Source organism: Drosophila suzukii, chromosome X (assembly GCF_043229965.1).
Source record: "Drosophila suzukii chromosome X, CBGP_Dsuzu_IsoJpt1.0, whole genome shotgun sequence".
Taxonomy (NCBI): Eukaryota; Metazoa; Arthropoda; class Insecta; order Diptera; family Drosophilidae; genus Drosophila; species Drosophila suzukii.
The window spans coordinates 13,128,286-13,149,567 of NC_092084.1; the positions used below are offsets into that span (position 1 = coordinate 13,128,286).

The window sequence follows — 21,282 nt, forward strand, 5'->3', positions numbered from 1 at the left end:
GTTTTTTTTTTAAATATCAACGATTTTTAAGAAACTGTTCTATGTAAATCATTTATTGGTAGTGTAAACATTTTTATTTATTTTCGCAAAATCAGCTGTTCGGACCTGCGAAACGAAAAAATACCTACCAGCGGAACCCGCCCATAAATGGCTGCTTTCTGCACTTCCAAGCTGGTCACACTGATTTTATAAATGCAAAAAATTGAGTATGTATAAGTATTTACCATCGTGTCGTTATAGGAAAATTAAAAATTGTGTCATCTCGGGCTAAGATAAATGCCAAGAGGTAAAACCCAAGTGAACCCTAAGTATATCGTTGGTGAAACGCCCTTTGTTCGCAGCTGAAAACGTCTATCAAAGTAAAAAATTAAACACAAGAGAGAGAAAAATTGAACGCGAAAGTACTTTTATATCCAATACCATCTCACATACCCACATACATATGCGCACATATGTACAAAGGCATTAATATATAATTAAGAAATGTTTGAGCAGTTTAGCATTACAAATAAGCAATTATTGATGTAATATATGTGCATCTGAGCGTTCGTATTCATAATATACACTGCTTTTACTCTATTTTAGTGTCTGGACATTGGGCATAATAAACACATACACATACGCATATACATATGTATTAGTGCGCAGATATATAAAGAAAACATTGAGAGAGAAAAAAAACAATCCGTATAATTGTTTCAGTCAGTGGAAAAACCATTGAACGCAATCCAATTAAAATTCTAGTGTCTGAAAAGCGAGCTATGTAGTCGGATTTGTAGATTATGTACGATTGTATTGGACTAGGAAATAATCGAAAGTTACATCAAATCGTTGAAAATCGAAGAAAATCCAAGAAAATGGCACTTGCAAATGATGGAAACGATTATAATCAATCCGAAAAGTTGCCCATTTCGATTGGCTTTACTGGGCAATTGTTAAATCAGTGAGCTACCGAGTGAGGAATTACCTAAAAAGGGAAAAACACCCTCTCGCCATGTCGGTAACATCTTCGATTGAAAAGCCCACAACTACTGCAGTTCAGCAACAACAGCAACATCAACAACAACAGGAAAGCACAGCAGCAACCACTACAACAGCCACTATTGCGATTGCAGCTGGCCAACAACAACAGCAACAACAACCGCAACAACAACAACCGAAGCGAAAATCCTTGAATCCAAAGCGTTCGTACTCCCTATCGTCATCGAGTGCATCCAGTTCTGGTTCCTTTGGGGCGATAAGGTCCGCGACATCGCCATTAGTCAGCGAGCAAGAGAGAAAGGGTTCGGCCGGGAATAATCAGCAGGGGCAGGCCTTTTTGCCATTCAACTACTGCACCGATACCGTAGCAGCCGTTCATCATCAGCGACAGTCGTACGCATTGGTCCAGAAACCACCATCCTTGCGTTACCAAGGAAAGCCCCACACCCATACCCATAACCAAACCCATTCGCATCACCATCATCATCAGCTGCTGGCCAACTTCTCGCCAACGATGACCTCCTCGGAGCCCTCGTCCCCCTTGGCCGCCGAAGGCTCTGGATCCGGAATCCTCAGCCCATCGGAGGTCACCACCCATTGTTGCACCAATGTCAAGGCCAATATCACTCCGTTGGCCACACAGAAAATGCATCGAACAATACCATCTGATAAAGTAAGTGTGGTACACCTGGTAAACCCCCCCCCCCCCCCCCCAGAAACTCTGGAGCAGTGTTATCGCAACCCCTTGCCCTAAATGTATAGTAGATGCAGGAAATATTTCCCAACCGACACTTGAACTTTTTTTACCAACACTGTTATGAAATTGACCTTCCCAATTTAATCGAAGGCCAAGCAGGTAGCCTTTGTTTTTTTCCTTTGCTTTTGTATCTGTGTTTTTGTACTGATAATGTTGAACAAATTTTTTAATTTTTTTTTTAAATTCTGATAACTTAGAAAAATAATTTATGAGTGTTATTAAAGCTGAGTACAATCTTAGAAACTATTTCGTTAGAGACATTTTTTTTCTTAAAACTTTGTTTAATCTCTCTTATACTTTGAACTTTAAGAATCTAACATGAATATTTTAAACTAATAAAATCTTTTGTAATTTCAGATTAACCTACGCCTCATTCTTGTTAGTGGTAAAACAAAAGAATTTATTTTTAGCCCGTCAGATTCCGCAGGTGATATTGCACAAACAGTATTTGATAATTGGCCAGAAGGTGAGTAAATTTAGTGTTATGTTTATTTTTATGAATACCTTACGACTTATTAAGCCAAATATTAAAATATAATGGAGTGCTTTTGTTTGTGCCTTAAAAAAGCTTTGAAAAGGCTATATATTATGAAAGAGCTTGATCTTTGATCTTTTCTCATAAAGAAAAGTTATTGTTTTGTTTTCATTAAGCACAAAATAGCAAATATTGTATAATTCTTGTTCGAAATAACCATTCAGATCATATGATTGCAGTTCAACTTAAAGATACGGGTAGTTCAAATCAGTGTTTAGTCCTATTGGTCTAATTGGGGTGATATATCATAAATTTTAGACTTACATATAGATTTCTAACAACTTAATCTATATAATATTAATATTTTTCTTATATTTTCTAGATTGGACTCACGAAACTGTAGCGAAAGCCGAAATCTTGCGCTTGATTTATCAAGGTCGTTTTCTTCATTGCAATGTAACTTTAGGAGCGCTGGGACTTCCATTAGGCAAAACGACTGTTATGCATTTAGTGCCACGTGATAATTTGCCAGAGCCCAATTCACAAGGTAAGTTTTAAGACTGTAATTATTAGCTATAATAACTAGAAAACCTTAAAGGCCTTCATTAGTTTTGGCTTCACGAAATCTGTTTGTTTCTAATTTGATTTTTCTTTATTTTAGATCAAAGACAAAATAGTAAAGGCGGTTCTGGACGATGCTGTTCCACAAATTGCTCTATTTTGTAACTAAATTATTATATAATAGTGTAATATTTAAATTAATTTGCATTAAACAAAAAAAAAAGAAATAAAAAAATATATGTATAAATTACATTTTTGTGCAGTCAAAAGTATATTTATTAAACTATAAAAATGTATGTCCGGATGAACAAGGCGCTTTGTTTAAAATATTAATGTACATACAATATATATTTTATATATATACCACACAGGAATTCATGAGCATCTGCAAAATGCGTATACTCTGTATTAAAGTTGCTAGACTGCATATTTATAACATGTAAAATACGGATACAATGCTAATTGCTTTTAGAAATCGGACTTGTTAACCTAATTAGAAAAAGAGTAATTACAACACTTATTTCAAATATGTCAAGAATATTGAAAAAACCTAATTATGTGAAAAATAAGTAATTCTCCCCCTGCGTTCTGCTTTTAAGTGTGCGTCTATGAAAACATAAAATCAGCAATTACTTGTCAGATCGATTCTTTAACACGATTAAAGAATATTGAAAATTTTTTTGTTCTGTATATATACCATATTTAATTAGATTTTAAGTGTTTTCTTCTGTTAAGTTTTAAAATATTATCTGTAAAGTCTAACTTAAAGTCAATGATAAATAAATAATCTAATATATCCTTTATTTAATGTTGGTCTTATTTAAAGAGGAAAGTGGGATGGAAAGTATTAAAAAACATAGTGTGTAGTAAAAGGTCGGAAGCACGAATTTTTAATTTGGTTGATCCAGATATTTGAGATTTTCGGACTATTAATCTAACATATATATCAGGATTTTCGTAACGGCCAAAGGTGTTTTTAAATAAATCATTTCCATTTGAAGATGTAAAAACTATAAGTTTTAAGAACTATGCTAAAATGTTTATATTTAAAATATTTTCCAAAAAAAAATTAAATTTAAAATTTTGTTTTCCGTTTTATTATAAAAGTTGTTTAATTTTGTGACATTATTTCGATGACAGAAAATAAATATGAATAGTGAGAACATTGAAAAATGAAACGAGGCCGGTGTTCCATTTCCACTGTTCCTCTGTCGTGGCCAAATCATCGACGTTATCTTGACACACAAAAAATAGTATTTAAAGTATATTTCTGATAACCAGACGGTATATTTTGATGATAACTTTCCTGCGGTCACACTAGCCCGATTCTGAAAAGGAATATCTTAATTTATTTTGAGTAGCGTGAATATATTTCGAATAATCCGATCACAATGACTGCCTGGAGAGCTGCCGGAATTACGTAAGCATTACACAAGTGTCTAATCTATCAAGAAACGTGATGGTTTAGAAATTACCACAAAAAAGCATTCGGTGCCGGATTACATAACATAATTAATACAAATATTCCCGATTGCAGCTACATCCAATATTCCAACATCGCCGCTCGCGTTCTGCGGGAATCCCTGAAAGGACCCCTGCGTGCCGATGCCGCCAAGCGCGACGCGAGTCATGTGAAATTCACTCCCTGGGCAAATGGCAAGCCAGCACGTACGTATCCCCACATTTGGCCGATTTTTATTTGCTTATTGCCACCTGATTGACCTGCGAAATAGCAGGCATTATATAAAGCTATTTAAGTAGTTAAGGAATAACTTGGAATCCAAGGCAAACTCATCATCATAATCAGTCTTATCAGTCCTAAAATAACTTTCAATCGAATTCCAACCAGACGTCCTCTAAAATCTGATTGGAAGAGATTCGTGAAATATCAGGTTTTCAGAAAAACTTTGCCTCCAAGTTAAAAATCCTTCGTTATAGTAAAGATTATTAACTTCAGAAAATCCCAAAAAAAAGAGGGAGTGTATAATTAAGTTCGAACTTTCCTACGCTTTTACAAAAAGTGTTGCCTACTTGCAGGCGCAAAATGGAACATTTCCTAAAATTTTTGTTCATTTTCATTATAATTTCTTAATTTGAAATACGAATTACCATTATAAGACAAGGATCGGTCTTATAAGATACAATATTTTATCTTCCCATATTCATATTGTTTTTAATTGATTTCTGGAACTGCCCCTTTTTGGATACTTCTTTCCGAAATATATTATATCAAATATAAAACATTGCTTTATGCAAATACAAAAATAATTCGCGCGTCAAAAAAATGCTAAAAAACAAAACTATTAGAATATTTTTAATTCTGCTTCCTAAACAAACGCTGAACGTTTTTATAAAGCTCTAAGTGGACATTCAAGTTGGATTTTTGTTTTACATTTCGCCTTATTTGTACGTATTTTTCAGATGAAAGGACTTAGTTGTTCTGTCGACAATTTAATAAGTTAAAAACTGGCGTAAGTGCCTGCCATTGCAAGGCTGAACCCGATTGTTCCCAGTGTTTGCACAAAAACTCAAAGAAAGTTTACGTGCCTAACTTTGTTCTTATTCCAAAAGTATCTAACTACGTTTTCAAACTTATCTGCATGCAAATGAGATAATTATTAAACCCCCAACATTCCGGCCCAAAAGTTTACAGCCAATGAACTATTAACTCACATCTTTGTATTTTAAAAACATTTTCCATTGCCCATTGCTTATCTGTTATTTTTCTTATCCACAGAGCGCCAAACCAGCCAATAGGAATCCTAGATGCTTTGCAGTGGTCCCCCAAGCATGATCTGCAACAATTAACATCTACCATCGTTGCAATGTTGTAAAATCATCAAATATGAAAACAATTTAAATAAATTTGAATTATTTAAACGAGATGTTTTAACTTTTCTTAAAAATGGCATTTATTGGGCGTTCCCTTGGGAGATCGCGGCCGATGAAACGGATTTCTAGCAATAGAATACAAGTAAATTGAACAATTTTGGTAGTGTAGTCATTAATGGATTGTTTTTCTTTTTACTAAAATTGTTTTCAACGCGTATCAGTAAACAAACAAAAAAAATTATTTCATACTCACTGCCGAACCAATTGAATTGTTACTTATATTTTGCGCTTTACATATACATATAGACATTATTTATGTTAATTATTATCCTGTTAGTTTATATTTTAATTTAAATATATATTTTTAAGGTAGAGTATTTTGGATTATCCTTCAAAAATTATCGTTTTGCTACCACTAAAGACCGATTAAATTGCTATCGAAGTGCTATTTTAATTGCGGCATTTGTATGTTCTTTTGATGATGTCGTCGTATTATGTTCTATGTCATCGGATGCGACCTTTCAATGGTTGGCGAGATTGCAGCTCCTCCCATCTTTGATCATAAGTCCTTTAGAATGGCACTCTTGGCGTTTTTCAATTTGTCAAGGCGTTTCAGCAAGTGGTTGTTTGACGTCTCTGCTTCCTCCAACTTTTCCAAGAGTTCCCGGTGCTTGGGGGATATTAAAAACACATTAAATAAATACATATAAATATTTTTATAAACATTTTTCAACTCACCTCGCGTTGCAGCTTACGGCGCTCGACTTTCAGCTCTGCCTCCGCCTTTTCGGCGGCCTCCGCAGTGCTTTTGTATCGAATCACCTGAGTCTCTGAACGGGCTAAGCTCGATTGCAAGTTGGCGATTTCCTGTTCCGCCTTTTGCAGCTTATATTTATGGTCTGAAATGATTTTGTTTGATTCCCCTGTCGGATAGTATAAGAAATAAGACTCATAGTATAATACAGATATTTTGCAGTTGAGTTGTACCCACAACTGCGATAATTATATACAATTTATTGTTAAAAAAACAAAAGTTATGGGGATATACAAAAATGCGAATAAATGCAGCCGATCTATACGAATCGGAAATATAGAAATGAAATATATATATATAGATCATTTAAAAAATGATAAATACAAAAATTATAAAAATATAACTATAAGATTACAAAAAAATATCATTCTGAAAATCAGTTAATCAGTTAAGAAAGAATTCTTGTTAATTTTTGTGATGTCAAGGGGGGGATAAATATAATAGTAAGGAAACTTTACATGCGAAAAGCATAGTGTTGTCATTATGTAATTATGGGTAACGTACGTTGGGCCTCGTAATCATTCTCATCACCAAAGGAACCTTGCGAAAGACTGCGACGTCCAGTCATCCCATCACTTTTATACTCATCCAGCTGTTCGTGTAGCTTTTGCACCTCTGCCAGCAGTCGCTGTTTCTCGTCACTGAACTTCTTGAGTCTTACATCTGAAACGAAACGAGTGGCGTTGGGAAATGATGAACGTAGGGGTCAGACTATCGCCTTCAAACGCAACAGTGGACATTCACCTAAAGAACCCTGAACGGACGCCAAAACCTTTGCGTTCTCAACACTCACTAGAGCTCTCTTGGCATCGCTGCCATCGGCATTTTCAACTGCCACAATCAGCAGGCCCTGTTCGGCTATCAACGAGTCGCGCTCGTTCAGCTGTCCTTGTACTAGTTTAAGCTCTAGATTGGCGCGGTCCAGGTTCCGCTTGAGGGCATTGCAGTCGCGCATCTTCTCCTTGAACTCGCGCTGCAGCTGGGCAAAGGACTCCTCCATGATTTCGCACTTGTCCTTAAGCAGCTTAACCTCATAGGCCTGCGAGGCACGATCGTTGTCCAACTGGGCATTCGTTATCATGGCTTTCCGAAACCGCTCCTCAACATCCTGCCATGGAAAAGGTAAAATACATTAGTAGGTTGTAAGGCAGAAGTAAGGGCAGCTGTTATATACCTTAAGCTCGTGCTTGAAGTCGCGAAAACTTCTGCCCTCCTCCTCCACGGAGTCCTCGCTGCTGCGGCGGGATGCTGAGGCACGGGATACGTTTATCAGGCCGCCGTAGGCGAGGCGCACGGGATGCGCCGAGAGGGTTTCGCTGCCCACGGCACTGGAGTTGTGCATGTCGAACACCCGGTCGGCGGATATCTCCTGCTCCTTCTGCTGGCGCTCCAGCTCCTTCATGCGAATCTCGCGGGCTTCGGCACGCGCCTGTCGACGCGCGGCGAGTCGCGCTTCCGCCTAAATAGGGAAATTTTATTAAAATTTAAATACAAATTTGTTGATTTATGTTATATTGTAACCTCATAGTCATTTTTAATTGTTTGAAGTGTTGCAGTACTTGAAAATATACTCATAAAATCGTTTTCGTTACCCCTAAAACTAAGTTTTTAAATGCAGTGAACACTAACTCCTAAATTTCGTTATGTTTAAACCTAATAAAGTTATCAATTAGCTATGGAATTTTGTAATTTTAGAATTATTTTTAGATAGCAAATGTTTACCATAAAATTAAATGTATTATTCTAAAATGTTGAGTTAAATTAAAATAGATTTCATTTCTCTTTACTCCACAAAAAATGGATGAAAGTTAATAATGACTAATATATTCGAGTTCGAGAACCATATTTATCCATTATAAATAAAATCCTCTCTGGTTAATTTAACTCTTCTTTTAATTTTGATTATGGTTTTATCAGAAATGCTAATAAATTGAATGGATTTTTAAAATGTTTACCTCTTTTGTAATTTGATCCAGGGCATTATCTTCGGCATTGATTCGCATGTTGTTCCGCCGCCGACCTGTAGTGCTGATACTTTCCATCGAAACTGAACTCAATTTAACTTTATGTTTTATAATTAACGTATGCGGTCGCACGCTGCTAGAATAAAATAAACTTGTTTAAGAAAATCCTATTTAAACTCTTGGAGTGTATAAAGATTGTATACTAATTTAATAGTTTCGGTATAAGAACTTTCTTAAAAGAACTCCAAAGTGGGATAGCTATTCACAAATTCCTTTAGTTTAGGCAACATGTAATCAAACAAACAAGTCGTTTTAAAACTCCACGAAACATATAAGACATTTCGCATTAGTAAACATTTTGGAATGTTATTGATGATCTTATGCGAATGATATGATATGACATGGATACCTTATCATCGGAACACTTGTTATCTGGTAGAGCCTTATATAAAAATCGGTGTATATATTCCTATTGGTGCCGAAACCTACATACATACGACCGAAATGCGTATCGATGTATGAAAATAAAGTAAACTTTTTTTGCATTGCTCTGCATAATGACTTTTTTTTTAACTTTTACAAATTCCTCATCAACACTTGACAATTTGGCAGCACAGAAACTTAAAAACTAGTTTATGTCCAGTTTATAAATAGGCAATGGCAGCTCAACAATGTTCATCCCCGGAAAATGCGTTTTTTAGCCACTATTTATATTTGTAAAATTTGTAATTTTAATGGGAGCGGCGTTACACACATCTGTTTCCCCTAATTTATGCATAGGTTTCTCCGCTGGGAATTGTGCACTTCGGAAGCACTTCAAGTTGTTTCCCCCACTCCACTTCAAATAGTTATACACAAGGTGACAAAATCTATAAATTAATTAAACACACATACACATAAAAGGTTTTGAGAGACACCTTTTTAGCGAAAGAACAATCACAATTAATCACAATAGAGATGGGCGAAAAATCGATGGATCGATAGAAATAGGCGGAAGAAGGTGAGTGTTATACTGTGCTCCCACTGAGCCACACAAGATGTGGTTGCTAATTTAAATTAATTTTTATAATTATTATTTTCATGTCAACTATTATTGATTGTAGAATAGTGAAACATTTTTATTGCCGAACATTTTTAATCGTTTCAACTGGTGTGAATGTTGACAGTGGGAATACTGCATCGATAAGTGAATGGACTGGCCTTAGACTCTCTATCGATTTCCGATAGTCGATAGCTGTCATCCATGTGGCATCGTTGCGTTCTTGTTGTTGTTATTAATCAGCGAAGCAACAAAAGTCGAAATTAGGAAACATGTCCGAGCTAAATATGGAGCTACAGAAACTCAGGGAACTGGTAAGTGGAAAAGACCACAACTCCGCTTCCATACTAAAGCGCTGTCTTTAAAGGAGTACAAGACGAAAGGTCTTGCCACCAGAATAGAAACTGCCAAAAATGGTGACCAGCTCGACGTCGATTTGGTTCAGCTTCAAATCGAAAATAAGAAGCTCAAGAACCGTCTGTTTATCCTAAAGAAGGTAAGAACTTGATCCTCTAACTAGACTTAACGAAAACTAATGTTTAATTTGGTCTTGCAGTCCATTGTTGAAGAATCCACTGCCGGCGGAGCGAAGCCGAAAGATTCCGCTTCGATCACCGAGCAATTGGAAAGTCTGTTTGGCCAAGCAATTGCATCAGCTTTTCCGGAATTCAAAGACACCCCCGTTATAATTGCGCCGGTTAATAGTACATCCGCGAAATTCGGCGACTATCAGTGCAACAATGCCATGGGCTTGTCCAAGAAACTGAAGGAAAAGGGTATTAGTAAAGCGCCACGTGATATTGCAAACGAGCTGAAAGGACACTGCCCACCATCGCCTATCATCGAGAAGCTGGAAATTGCCGGCGCTGGTTTTGTAAATGTTTTCCTTAGCAAGTAGGTGTCATACCCGAAATCCACGGTCCATCCGCAATTAACTATGATATTTGCAGAGATTTTGCAGCCTCAGCCTTAAGCAGTTTATTGCGTAATGGCGTTAAACCGCCAGAAGTGATCAAGAAGCGCGTATTGGTCGATTTCTCCTCGCCCAACATTGCCAAGCAGATGCATGTGGGTCATCTGCGATCCACGATCATTGGCGAATCGGTATGCCGCCTGCTGGAGTTCCTGGAGCACGATGTGGTCCGCATCAATCATCTGGGCGACTGGGGCACGCAGTTCGGCATGTTGATTGCCCACCTGGAAGACCGGTTTCCCAATTACCTCAACGAAAGTCCACCCATCAGTGATCTGCAGTTGTTCTACAAGGAGTCGAAAAAGCGGTAAGTTCAATGACACTGCACCCCTAAGAATCCCTTGGCTAACTAATTGTAATCTACAGATTCGATGAGGATGAGGACTTCAAGAAGCGTGCCTACAGTCGAGTGGTTTCTCTGCAGAAAGGTGAACCGAACTCGATCAAAGCCTGGGAACTCATTTGCAATGTGTCGCGCAAGGAGTTCCAAACGATCTACGAACGTTTAGATATTAGCATCAAGGAACGTGGAGAGTCCTTTTACCAATCCCGTATGCTGTCAGTGGTCGAGTTTTTGCGAGGCAAAGGCTTGCTGGAACAGGACGAAGGTCGTGAGATCATGTGGCCCGACGACACGAAGACTGGTATACCTCTAACAATTGTGAAATCGGACGGTGGCTTCACGTATGATACCTCTGACATGGCGGCAATACGTCACCGCGTGCAGGAGGAACTTTGCGACTGGATTATCTATGTTGTTGACTCTGGACAAAGCACACATTTCAACACAATTTTCAAAGCCGCCGAACGCAGTGGCATATTGAATCCAAGCACCCATCGCGTGGATCATGTTCAGTTTGGCGTCGTTCTGGGCGAGGATGGAAAGAAATTTAAAACTCGATCGGGTGATACGGTTAAACTGGCCGATTTGCTTGACGAAGGAATGAAGCGTTCGCTGCAGCAATTGCAGAGTCGTGGACGCGACCAAGTCCTCTCTCCCCAAGAGTTAAAGGACGCCCAGGAGTCCCTGGCATACGGGTGCATAAAGTATTCTGATCTGTGCCACAACCGCATTAGCGACTATATATTTTCATTTGATAAGATGCTCGAGGACCGCGGGAACACTGCGGTATACCTACTTTACACCTATACTCGCATTTGCTCTATTGCCCGCAACTCTGGCGAAGACTTCTCCAATCTGCCCGAAATACTGAAGAAGGTCAAGATTGAGTTGGCCCACGAAAAAGAGTGGAAGCTAGCCAAGACCCTACTGAAACTGCACGACATACTGATCAAGTGCTCAAAGGAACTCTTTCTGCATTTCTTGTGCGAATTCTGCTATGAGGTGTGCACAGTTTTCACCGAGTTTTATGACTCTTGTTATTGTATTGAAAAGAACAAACTTGGCGAAATCATCGAAGTCAATCACAGCCGCATTCTACTGTGCGAGGCAACTGCAGCTGTGCTGCGTCAATGCTTTTATATACTAGGCCTGAAACCAGTTACGAAAATGTGAAAATTCGACGTCTTACATCAAATGTAAACGAATAAAAATTGGTACTTTTGATACAGAAAGTTTGATGTTGGTTTAATTTTTTCCCTACCTAAGCAACTTTCAAAATCTGTTCAATTAAGGTTAACAGTATCAAAAATGTAACAAACTTATACCTATTCTTTCGTGAATTTTAAAATGGTTTTAGAATTAATGGACTTAATTTATTTTAAAACAAATTGGCTGTGTCACTATTTTCTAAATTGGGATTTTTTGGTATAGCTTATAAATATGCAGATCGTTAAAAAATTTTACTTTTCTGACTTGTCAGGTGTTTATCGATAACGCAATTGGGAGAAAATAGGTTCCACTACTTTATTCCAATTGGAAACAAATAACAAGGAAATTAAAGGTGCTCTATAATGAAAAATAACCAAATGCTTGGAATGCAATTTATTCAAGTTAAACTAAAATGAACCGTTTTTCATAAATTCTTAATTTATTAATATAAACCGAAAAGGGTAAAAGGGATATATAATGGAATATATCCTTTGAAAAACTCTTTGTACAAAACAATTTTGAAATTTACCATTTAGTTCTAAATAGCCTGATATGTTCCTATCCCAGTGGTTTTTTTGCTGGTGATTTTCCCCAAGTATTTCAGATACTCAGGTGAGCACCTGCTAACACCTGTTACCCATGACTTTTGACCTATCGAAAACAAGTCGTGCAGCGATAACTGTTTTAACCGAAACAATAAGGTTGAGTGAGAAAATAATACTTTTTTTTCAATTAATTTAAGAGTAAACTTATTTTAACTATTTTATCTAAAAACGAAAAAAGCCCCAAAGAATTATTGAGTTCCTTTCTTCATCATATCTGTAGTTATACATACATACATAGTTTCAAAAGGAAACCTTTTTTTTTGAAATTTCATATAAAGTTAAACCCATGTAACCCATATAAGTTTGTTCTTACTTTCTTTGCGATTTGAAAATAAGAAAGCAAAGTACTTTCGAAAGTGAAAACCGGATGTTCCGACCGATGCAAACATCGATTTGAGCCGTCGATGGTATATCGATGTTTTTTCTCTTCACCCAACGGCATATTACTCGGATATATCGGCATTAATTGTATAACTTTCACACCTCTACCCTGTCTTTCAGTCAGTATTTAGTCAAACAAAATAAACTACATTTGTTAGAGCTTGATAAGAATTCAGTGTGTCTTCTGTGTGTGTGCCCGTCATCAAGCAACAAATCGACGTATTTTTTTCGAGTATGCACATAAATCTTTCCAAATTGCAGCAAAACATACGGGTTTCGAAAAAAATTCGAGAAAATCGAAAAAGTTTGTGTGTGTGTGTTGCAATTGCAATATGTACATACACATCTTGTTTATTTGATGTAAAAATATCCGATTAATTTACCGTTTATCTAATTATGTTCTTGTTTATGTGGCATATTGCGGCTTTACATGTGTGTGCGAGTGTGTGTGTGCGTGTGTGTGTGTGTGTGTACTCCCATAGAATGGAAAGTACCGCTACTTAATTAGATGTATATACAGCGATTTTCGGCAATTTCCTGGCATTGTCCCATTGTTATCAAGCACCGAACGTGACATTTAAATTCGATTTTCGATTTTCGGGCATATAGCCCATAGTAAAAACGAGAGCAAAGTCGTGTCCATGTATTAGTCAGTGACTAATTGTTCAAAGCGCAACTCAACATGGCTGACTTTTCTGTGGTGAGCAGCGATTTTTGATGATAATGCTGCCTCTTTTCTTTTCGAACTCTCCCGCTCTTGCTCTCCTCGCTCTCTCTAGCGCTCTCTCGCTCTCACCTCAAATAAAATAAAGTGCTGGTAATTTTTCCGTCGCAAAAAATACCGATACAAAGGATTAATCGACGAAAATTCGTTTGTTTTTATATTTTCTTGTAGCAACAACAATTGTACATACATACATACACTTGCATACATCATCGGTGTTTTTTGTTCTGCTATTTTCTTTTTTTTTTTTGAGGGCGTTTACATCCATACTTATGTACATACGAGTTTTTATCTTTCATTTTTTCATCCGGTGACGCTGTCACTTTCTATCAACAATAAAATAACGCCCACAATTGGATTTTTCCTCATTCTTGCTGCATCAGAGCTGTCCATTAATACTAGTTTTTTTTCTGTCTTTACAAATCTAAGAGTTCCAATGGAAACCCATTCTTAAACAAGGAGAACGACTAAAATCGAAACACAAATAAACCCGAAACGAATAAAAAAAAAACTGTTAAAAAGTGTGCAATTAAATAATAATAAAAGAAAAAAACACAAACCAGCATTGTTTTTGCAGAGATAAATTTACATTGTAAAGGTCTGTCAATAACTAGACTTCACGGTAGTCAAGATGACGCAACCACTGCCCATCCGCTTTCAGGAGCATTTACAGGTGAGTAATATCTAGTACTAGGGTCTTTCCATCCCCATCTGGGAGTTACGGCCCACGGCCCTTCAATATGCTACGTTAATCTGATCGGAACAAGTTATACCATACACTTGTATACAGATTTCTCTTTACCACGGTTCACTAAGTTTTCCGACATTTTCCTGTATTTTCACGGTTTCTCTTAGCCCTTAAAGAGTAAACAAGAAAGTGTGCTGCTGTCAGGTTATAAGACTAAGAGATACCCTCTACCAAAAACTTTTAAATGTAAAGATATGATGTAGTACTTCTAGTTCTAGCATTCTAACTAAATATCTATATTTTCCATTACAACTTGTATCCCTTTTCGTACAGCTCACAAATGTTGGGATCAACGCCAATTCATTCTCATTCAGCACGCTCACGATGGAATCGGATAAGTTTATATGCGTGCGAGAGAAGGTTAATGATACCGCCCAGGTGGTCATCATTGACATGAACGATGCCACCAATCCCACGCGGCGTCCGATCTCAGCGGACTCGGCTATCATGAATCCAGCTAGCAAGGTCATTGCGCTCAAAGGTAATACAATATGATGGTCCAGCCGATCAATACCCGAAAACGGATCAGATTTTGGATACTTAAATGGGTTCCGAAAGGTTCCGCTTACGTGCCTCTAGGATTGTGCTCCCTAAGTTTAGGAATCTGAAATAGATGAAACTTTTTTAAAGCCTTCAAAAGTTTAGGATCATAAGGTATCTTCCAAATATTTTGTTTTCCAATGTAAAAGGGACTTTCTATAATCAAACTTGTATGGTTATCCCAAAGGTTCTTGCAGAATAGTTATAAACCCGCCTCATTTTGATATTTCCTTAAGAATCTTAAGGGCTTTCTATAGATAAACTGATATGGTTATCCCAAAGGTTCCGGCAGAATAGTTATAAAGATGTCTGATTTTTGATCGGCTGGTGCATAGCTTTCGAACATGTATAAATTGAATATTTTTCGTTTAGCGCAAAAGACGTTGCAGATTTTCAACATTGAAATGAAGTCGAAAATGAAGGCGCATACCATGACTGAGGATGTTGTGTTCTGGAAGTGGATATCCCTGAATACGCTGGCCCTTGTAACAGAAACGAGTGTGTACCATTGGTCCATGGAGGGCGACTCGATGCCGCAGAAGATGTTCGACCGGCATTCCTCCCTCAATGGATGCCAGATCATCAACTACCGCTGCAACGCCTCCCAGCAGTGGCTCCTGCTGGTCGGGATCTCGGCTCTGCCAAGTCGCGTGGCCGGTGCCATGCAGCTGTATTCGGTGGAGCGCAAGGTGTCCCAGGCCATCGAGGGGCATGCGGCCAGCTTTGCCACGTTCAAGATCGACGCCAACAAGGAGCCAACGACCCTGTTCTGTTTCGCAGTGCGTACGGCCACTGGGGGCAAGCTTCATATCATCGAAGTCGGTGCCCCGCCGACGGGTAATCAGCCCTTCGCCAAGAAGGCGGTGGACGTCTTCTTTCCGCCGGAAGCGCAAAACGATTTCCCCGTCGCCATGCAAGTCTCTGCCAAGTACGACACCATCTATTTGATAACCAAATATGGATACATTCATCTCTACGACATGGAGACGGCCACGTGCATATACATGAATCGTATATCGGCCGATACGATCTTTGTTACCGCACCGCACGAGGCAAGTGGTGGCATCATTGGCGTGAATCGCAAGGGACAGGTGCTCTCGGTGACCGTCGACGAGGAGCAGATCATTCCGTACATCAACACCGTCTTGCAGAATCCCGATCTGGCGCTGCGCATGGCTGTGCGCAATAATCTGGCCGGTGCCGAGGATCTGTTTGTGCGCAAGTTCAATAAGCTCTTCACAGCTGGCCAGTATGCCGAGGCCGCGAAGGTGGCTGCCCTGGCTCCCAAGGCAATTCTCCGGACACCACAGACAATTCAGCGTTTCCAACAGGTCCAGACCCCAGCGGGTTCCACGACCCCGCCACTGCTGCAATACTTTGGCATCCTCCTCGACCAGGGCAAGCTGAACAAGTTCGAATCTCTGGAGCTGTGCCGACCAGTCCTGTTGCAGGGCAAGAAGCAGCTGTGCGAGAAGTGGCTGAAGGAGGAGAAGCTGGAGTGCAGCGAAGAGTTGGGTGATCTGGTCAAGGCCTCCGATCTCACGCTGGCCCTCTCGATTTACTTGCGCGCCAATGTACCCAACAAGGTGATCCAATGCTTTGCCGAGACCGGACAGTTCCAGAAGATTGTGCTGTACGCCAAGAAGGTCAACTATACGCCCGATTACGTATTCCTTCTGCGCTCCGTTATGCGCAGCAATCCGGAGCAGGGAGCCGGCTTTGCCTCCATGTTGGTGGCCGAGGAGGAGCCACTGGCGGACATCAACCAGATTGTGGACATCTTTATGGAGCACTCCATGGTGCAGCAGTGCACGGCCTTCCTGCTGGACGCTCTCAAGCATAACCGACCCGCAGAGGGTGCCCTGCAGACGCGCCTGCTGGAAATGAATCTGATGTCGGCTCCTCAGGTCGCCGATGCTATCCTGGGCAACGCCATGTTCACCCACTACGATCGGGCGCACATTGCCCAGCTTTGCGAGAAGGCGGGCCTGCTGCAGCGAGCTCTGGAACACTACACCGATCTGTACGATATTAAGCGGGCCGTTGTCCATACACACATGCTGAATGCCGAGTGGCTGGTCAGTTTCTTTGGTACCTTGTCCGTGGAGGACTCGCTGGAGTGCCTGAAGGCAATGCTCACGGCGAACTTGCGCCAGAATCTGCAAATCTGTGTGCAAATTGCCACCAAATACCACGAGCAGCTGACCAACAAGGCACTGATCGACCTGTTCGAAGGCTTCAAGAGCTACGACGGACTGTTCTACTTCCTGAGCAGCATTGTCAACTTCTCACAGGATCCCGAAGTGCACTTCAAGTACATTCAGGCGGCCTGCAAGACCAACCAGATCAAGGAGGTTGAGCGCATTTGCCGCGAGTCCAACTGCTACAATCCCGAGCGTGTGAAGAACTTCCTAAAGGAGGCCAAGCTGACGGATCAGCTGCCGTTGATTATTGTTTGTGATCGTTTCGATTTCGTGCACGACCTGGTGCTCTACTTGTATCGTAACAACCTGCAGAAGTACATCGAGATCTATGTGCAGAAGGTTAATCCTTCCCGCTTGCCCGTGGTGGTGGGAGGTCTGCTCGATGTCGACTGCAGTGAGGATATAATCAAAAATCTAATTCTCGTTGTCAAGGGACAATTCTCAACGGATGAGCTGGTCGAGGAGGTTGAGAAGCGCAACCGGCTGAAGCTCCTGCTGCCCTGGCTGGAGTCCCGCGTTCACGAGGGCTGCGTCGAGCCGGCCACCCACAATGCTCTGGCCAAGATCTACATTGACTCGAACAACAATCCCGAGAGATATCTGAAGGAGAATCAGTACTACGATAGCCGTGTGGTCGGTCGCTACTGCGAGAAGCGGGATCCGCATCTGGCGTGCGTTGCCTACGAGCGTGGACTTTGCGATCGCGAGCTCATCGCCGTCTGCAACGAGAACTCGCTGTTCAAGAGCGAGGCACGCTACCTGGTTGGTCGCCGCGATGCGGAACTCTGGGCCGAGGTGCTCTCCGAGAGCAATCCCTACAAGCGCCAGTTGATCGATCAAGTCGTGCAAACAGCTCTGTCCGAAACCCAGGATCCCGATGACATCTCGGTCACTGTGAAGGCTTTCATGACGGCCGATTTGCCCAACGAGCTGATCGAACTGCTCGAGAAGATCATCCTGGACTCGTCGGTCTTCAGCGACCACCGCAATCTGCAGAACCTGCTGATTCTCACGGCCATCAAGGCTGATCGCACCCGAGTCATGGACTATATTAATAGGCTAGACAACTACGATGCTCCGGATATTGCGAACATTGCTATCAGTAATCAGTTGTACGAGGAGGCCTTCGCCATCTTCAAGAAGTTCGATGTGAACACCTCGGCCATCCAGGTGCTCATCGATCAGGTGAACAACCTGGAGAGGGCCAACGAGTTCGCCGAACGTTGCAACGAGCCGGCCGTGTGGTCGCAGTTGGCCAAGGCTCAGCTGCAGCAGGGTCTGGTCAAGGAGGCCATCGATTCGTACATCAAGGCCGATGACCCTAGTGCCTATGTGGATGTCGTGGATGTGGCCAGCAAGGTGGAGTCGTGGGATGACCTCGTCCGCTATCTGCAAATGGCCAGGAAGAAGGCACGCGAATCTTACATCGAGAGCGAGTTGATTTATGCCTACGCTCGTACCGGTCGTCTGGCCGATCTGGAGGAGTTCATTTCGGGTCCCAATCACGCCGACATCCAGAAGATTGGCAATCGATGCTTCAGCGACGGCATGTACGATGCGGCCAAGCTGCTGTACAACAACGTCAGCAACTTTGCTCGCCTGGCCATCACGTTGGTCTATCTGAAGGAGTTCCAGGGAGCCGTGGACTCGGCGCGGAAAGCCAACTCGACGCGCACCTGGAAGGAGGTGTGCTTCGCCTGCGTGGACGCAGAGGAGTTCCGGCTGGCGCAGATGTGTGGCCTGCACATTGTGGTGCATGCCGATGAGCTGGAGGATCTGATTAACTACTATCAGAACCGGGGATATTTCGATGAGTTGATCGCGTTACTCGAGTCGGCTCTGGGACTGGAGCGTGCGCACATGGGAATGTTCACCGAGCTAGCTATACTTTATTCAAAATTCAAACCTTCCAAGATGCGAGAACACCTGGAGCTGTTTTGGTCTCGCGTTAACATTCCAAAGGTTCTGCGTGCCGCCGAATCGGCTCATTTGTGGTCGGAGCTGGTGTTCCTGTACGACAAGTACGAGGAGTACGATAACGCTGTCCTGGCCATGATGGCCCATCCAACGGAGGCGTGGCGTGAGGGACACTTCAAGGACATCATCACCAAGGTGGCCAACATTGAGCTGTACTACAAGGCCATCGAATTCTACTTGGACTTCAAGCCGCTGCTGCTGAACGATATGCTCCTTGTGCTGGCACCCAGAATGGATCACACCCGGGCAGTTAGCTACTTCTCCAAAACCGGCTATTTGCCACTCGTCAAGCCCTATCTGCGTTCAGTCCAATCTCTCAACAACAAGGCTATCAACGAAGCCCTCAACGGACTCCTCATCGACGAGGAGGACTACCAGGGTCTGCGCAATTCGATCGATGGATTCGACAACTTTGACAACATTGCGTTGGCCCAGAAGCTCGAAAAGCACGAACTTACCGAATTCCGTAGGATTGCTGCCTACTTGTACAAGGGTGAGGGGATAGTAAACATATATAAATCAAAGCAAAATAACCATATATTAATAATTCCAGGAAATAACCGCTGGAAACAGAGCGTGGAGCTCTGCAAAAAGGACAAACTCTACAAGGATGCTATGGAGTATGCCGCCGAGTCTTGCAAGCAAGATATTGCCGAGGAGTTGTTGGGCTGGTTCCTAGAACGTGACGCTTACGATTGCTTTGCGGCCTGTCTATATCAGGTGGGTACCCCAAAATCCATTCAGCATTGAATAATAATATGTGCTAATTGTATATAACGTTATGTGCTAATCAATGTTTAATATTTTCCAGTGCTACGACTTGCTGCGCCCTGACGTCATTTTGGAGTTGGCCTGGAAACATAAAATCGTGGACTTTGCCATGCCCTATTTGATCCAAGTAATGCCATTCTAAGACCCTATTGTTGAAGCATTATTAATTTGCAATCTGTTTTCAAGGTTCTGCGGGAATACACAACAAAGGTGGACAAATTGGAGCTGAATGAGGCCCAGCGCGAGAAGGAGGACGATTCAACTGAACATAAAAATATTATCCAGATGGAGCCGCAACTGATGATCACCGCTGGCCCAGCGATGGGAATTCCCCCACAGTATGCACAGAATTATCCCCCCGGTGCGGCAACAGTGACGGCGGCAGCAGGACGCAACATGGGCTATCCCTACTTGTAGGATTGGGACCCGTTGAGAAAACCATCAAAACAACTTTAAAAACAATTGTATCAGCATTAAAGGAATACCAATAAAATAAGAAAAAATAATCTATTAAATTGCATGTGCGCCAAAAGTTACCAAAACAAAACAAAACGACTAACATTATTAAATTAAAAAAAAAGCTATGCAATTAACAATCCAATTTTTGGTTTGTTTGTAGACATTTAAAAAATGATTATATGTTTTGATAATTACAGCACTCTTTATTCAAATATAACAGAATATATTACTTTTTATCATAATTAACGATGTTATTGTCAGTCGGTTAAAGTACCTTTTACTGTTTTAGCAGGGGGTATTGAAATGTTGGTTTTTACTTTAGCAATCTAAGTATCAGTAAATTTATTCGGTTAAATAATATTTCGGAAAATTATTCTTTTGAAAGGGAAGACCTTTTTATGGTTTATTGGAGCTTTAAAATATGGCAAACAATTTTTTCTAAAAATCCTAAACAATTTTTTTTGACCATTTGTACAAAAATTTGGAGGTGACAGTTTTTGAATATTTTAGATTTGTTAAAAATACCATTTTCTTAATATTTGCAAAATTATTCCTAGTGTGACCAGTTGCAGTTATAAAATAACTTTTTCGGTCCCAAATTATTTCCAATCGACGTTTCAATACTTTCAAATTTGTTTTTTAAGTTGCTTTTATGTATGTACCTAGAGATCTAATGGTTTTAGATCTGGGAAAAATGGAAGCCATTCATCAACTGGCATCTTTGCTCCACTTTTAAACCAGTTTTTTCTGAAAACAAAATGATTCATGGTCAAAAATGAATTGGGAATTTCGCCTTCACGAGACGTTACGAACTTCTGACCAAAATTATTTATCATAATACCATCTTTATAATATGGATGCTGCACAGCTGCCAATTGCTGAGCAAAATTATAAAAATGTAGACCAATGTTGCCTTATTAAAACT

At 40.6% G+C, this 21,282-nt stretch overlaps 5 protein-coding genes across 13 annotated transcripts; 4 read left to right on the forward strand and 1 right to left on the reverse strand.

Annotated features, from left to right (window-relative positions):
• The first annotated feature begins 137 nt into the window (after positions 1-137).
• UBL3 (ubiquitin like 3) lies at positions 138-3,577 on the forward strand. Its single transcript, XM_017086515.4, has 5 exons — positions 138-286; positions 586-1,654; positions 2,096-2,204; positions 2,596-2,760; positions 2,875-3,577. Exons 2-5 carry the CDS (start codon positions 995-997, stop codon positions 2,937-2,939), a joined length of 999 nt encoding a protein of 332 aa, XP_016942004.1. The 5' UTR covers positions 138-286; positions 586-994; the 3' UTR covers positions 2,940-3,577.
• Positions 3,578-4,033: 456 nt separating this feature from the next.
• On the forward strand, positions 4,034-5,657 carry sun (ATP synthase subunit epsilon stunted). 2 transcript variants are annotated; one of them, XM_017086995.4, is made up of 4 exons: positions 4,035-4,194; positions 4,312-4,442; positions 5,196-5,245; positions 5,512-5,657. In XM_017086995.4, the coding sequence occupies exons 1-3, from the start codon at positions 4,166-4,168 to the stop codon at positions 5,207-5,209; spliced, it is 174 nt and encodes a 57-aa protein (XP_016942484.1). In that variant the 5' UTR covers positions 4,035-4,165; the 3' UTR covers positions 5,210-5,245; positions 5,512-5,657. The 2 variants fall into 2 exon arrangements, with proteins under 2 accessions (XP_016942483.1, XP_016942484.1); XM_017086994.3 differs by lacking the exon at positions 5,196-5,245 and having other exon boundaries at positions 4,034-4,194.
• A 4-nt stretch (positions 5,658-5,661) lies between these two features.
• Positions 5,662-9,350, reverse strand: LOC108019201 (leucine-rich repeat flightless-interacting protein 2). 6 transcript variants are annotated; one of them, XM_017086991.4, is made up of 7 exons: positions 9,279-9,350; positions 8,376-8,517; positions 7,595-7,879; positions 7,165-7,528; positions 6,925-7,083; positions 6,345-6,529; positions 5,662-6,276 (listed from the first exon to the last, which is right to left on the reverse strand). In XM_017086991.4, exons 2-7 carry the CDS (start codon positions 8,460-8,462, stop codon positions 6,166-6,168), a joined length of 1,191 nt encoding a protein of 396 aa, XP_016942480.1. In that variant the 5' UTR covers positions 8,463-8,517; positions 9,279-9,350; the 3' UTR covers positions 5,662-6,165. The 6 variants fall into 6 exon arrangements, with proteins under 6 accessions (XP_016942480.1, XP_016942481.1, XP_016942482.1 ...); XM_017086992.3 differs by having other exon boundaries at positions 8,376-8,520; positions 9,279-9,337; XM_017086993.4 differs by lacking the exon at positions 9,279-9,350 and adding an exon at positions 9,139-9,272.
• Positions 9,351-9,590: 240 nt separating this feature from the next.
• ArgRS (arginine--tRNA ligase-like protein) lies at positions 9,591-11,971 on the forward strand. Its single transcript, XM_017086514.4, has 5 exons — positions 9,591-9,737; positions 9,791-9,919; positions 9,980-10,317; positions 10,374-10,703; positions 10,763-11,971. The coding sequence occupies exons 1-5, from the start codon at positions 9,696-9,698 to the stop codon at positions 11,910-11,912; spliced, it is 1,989 nt and encodes a 662-aa protein (XP_016942003.2). The 5' UTR covers positions 9,591-9,695; the 3' UTR covers positions 11,913-11,971.
• Positions 11,972-13,024: 1,053 nt separating this feature from the next.
• Chc (clathrin heavy chain) lies at positions 13,025-20,599 on the forward strand. 3 transcript variants are annotated; one of them, XM_017086781.4, is made up of 7 exons: positions 13,025-13,166; positions 14,088-14,331; positions 14,680-14,887; positions 15,319-19,620; positions 19,681-19,847; positions 19,939-20,025; positions 20,085-20,599. In XM_017086781.4, exons 2-7 carry the CDS (start codon positions 14,290-14,292, stop codon positions 20,313-20,315), a joined length of 5,037 nt encoding a protein of 1,678 aa, XP_016942270.1. In that variant the 5' UTR covers positions 13,025-13,166; positions 14,088-14,289; the 3' UTR covers positions 20,316-20,599. The 3 variants fall into 3 exon arrangements, with proteins under 3 accessions (XP_016942270.1, XP_016942271.1, XP_065723979.1); XM_017086782.4 differs by having other exon boundaries at positions 13,026-13,166; positions 14,222-14,331; XM_065867907.2 differs by having other exon boundaries at positions 13,073-13,166; positions 14,236-14,331.
• Positions 20,600-21,282: the final 683 nt, after the last annotated feature.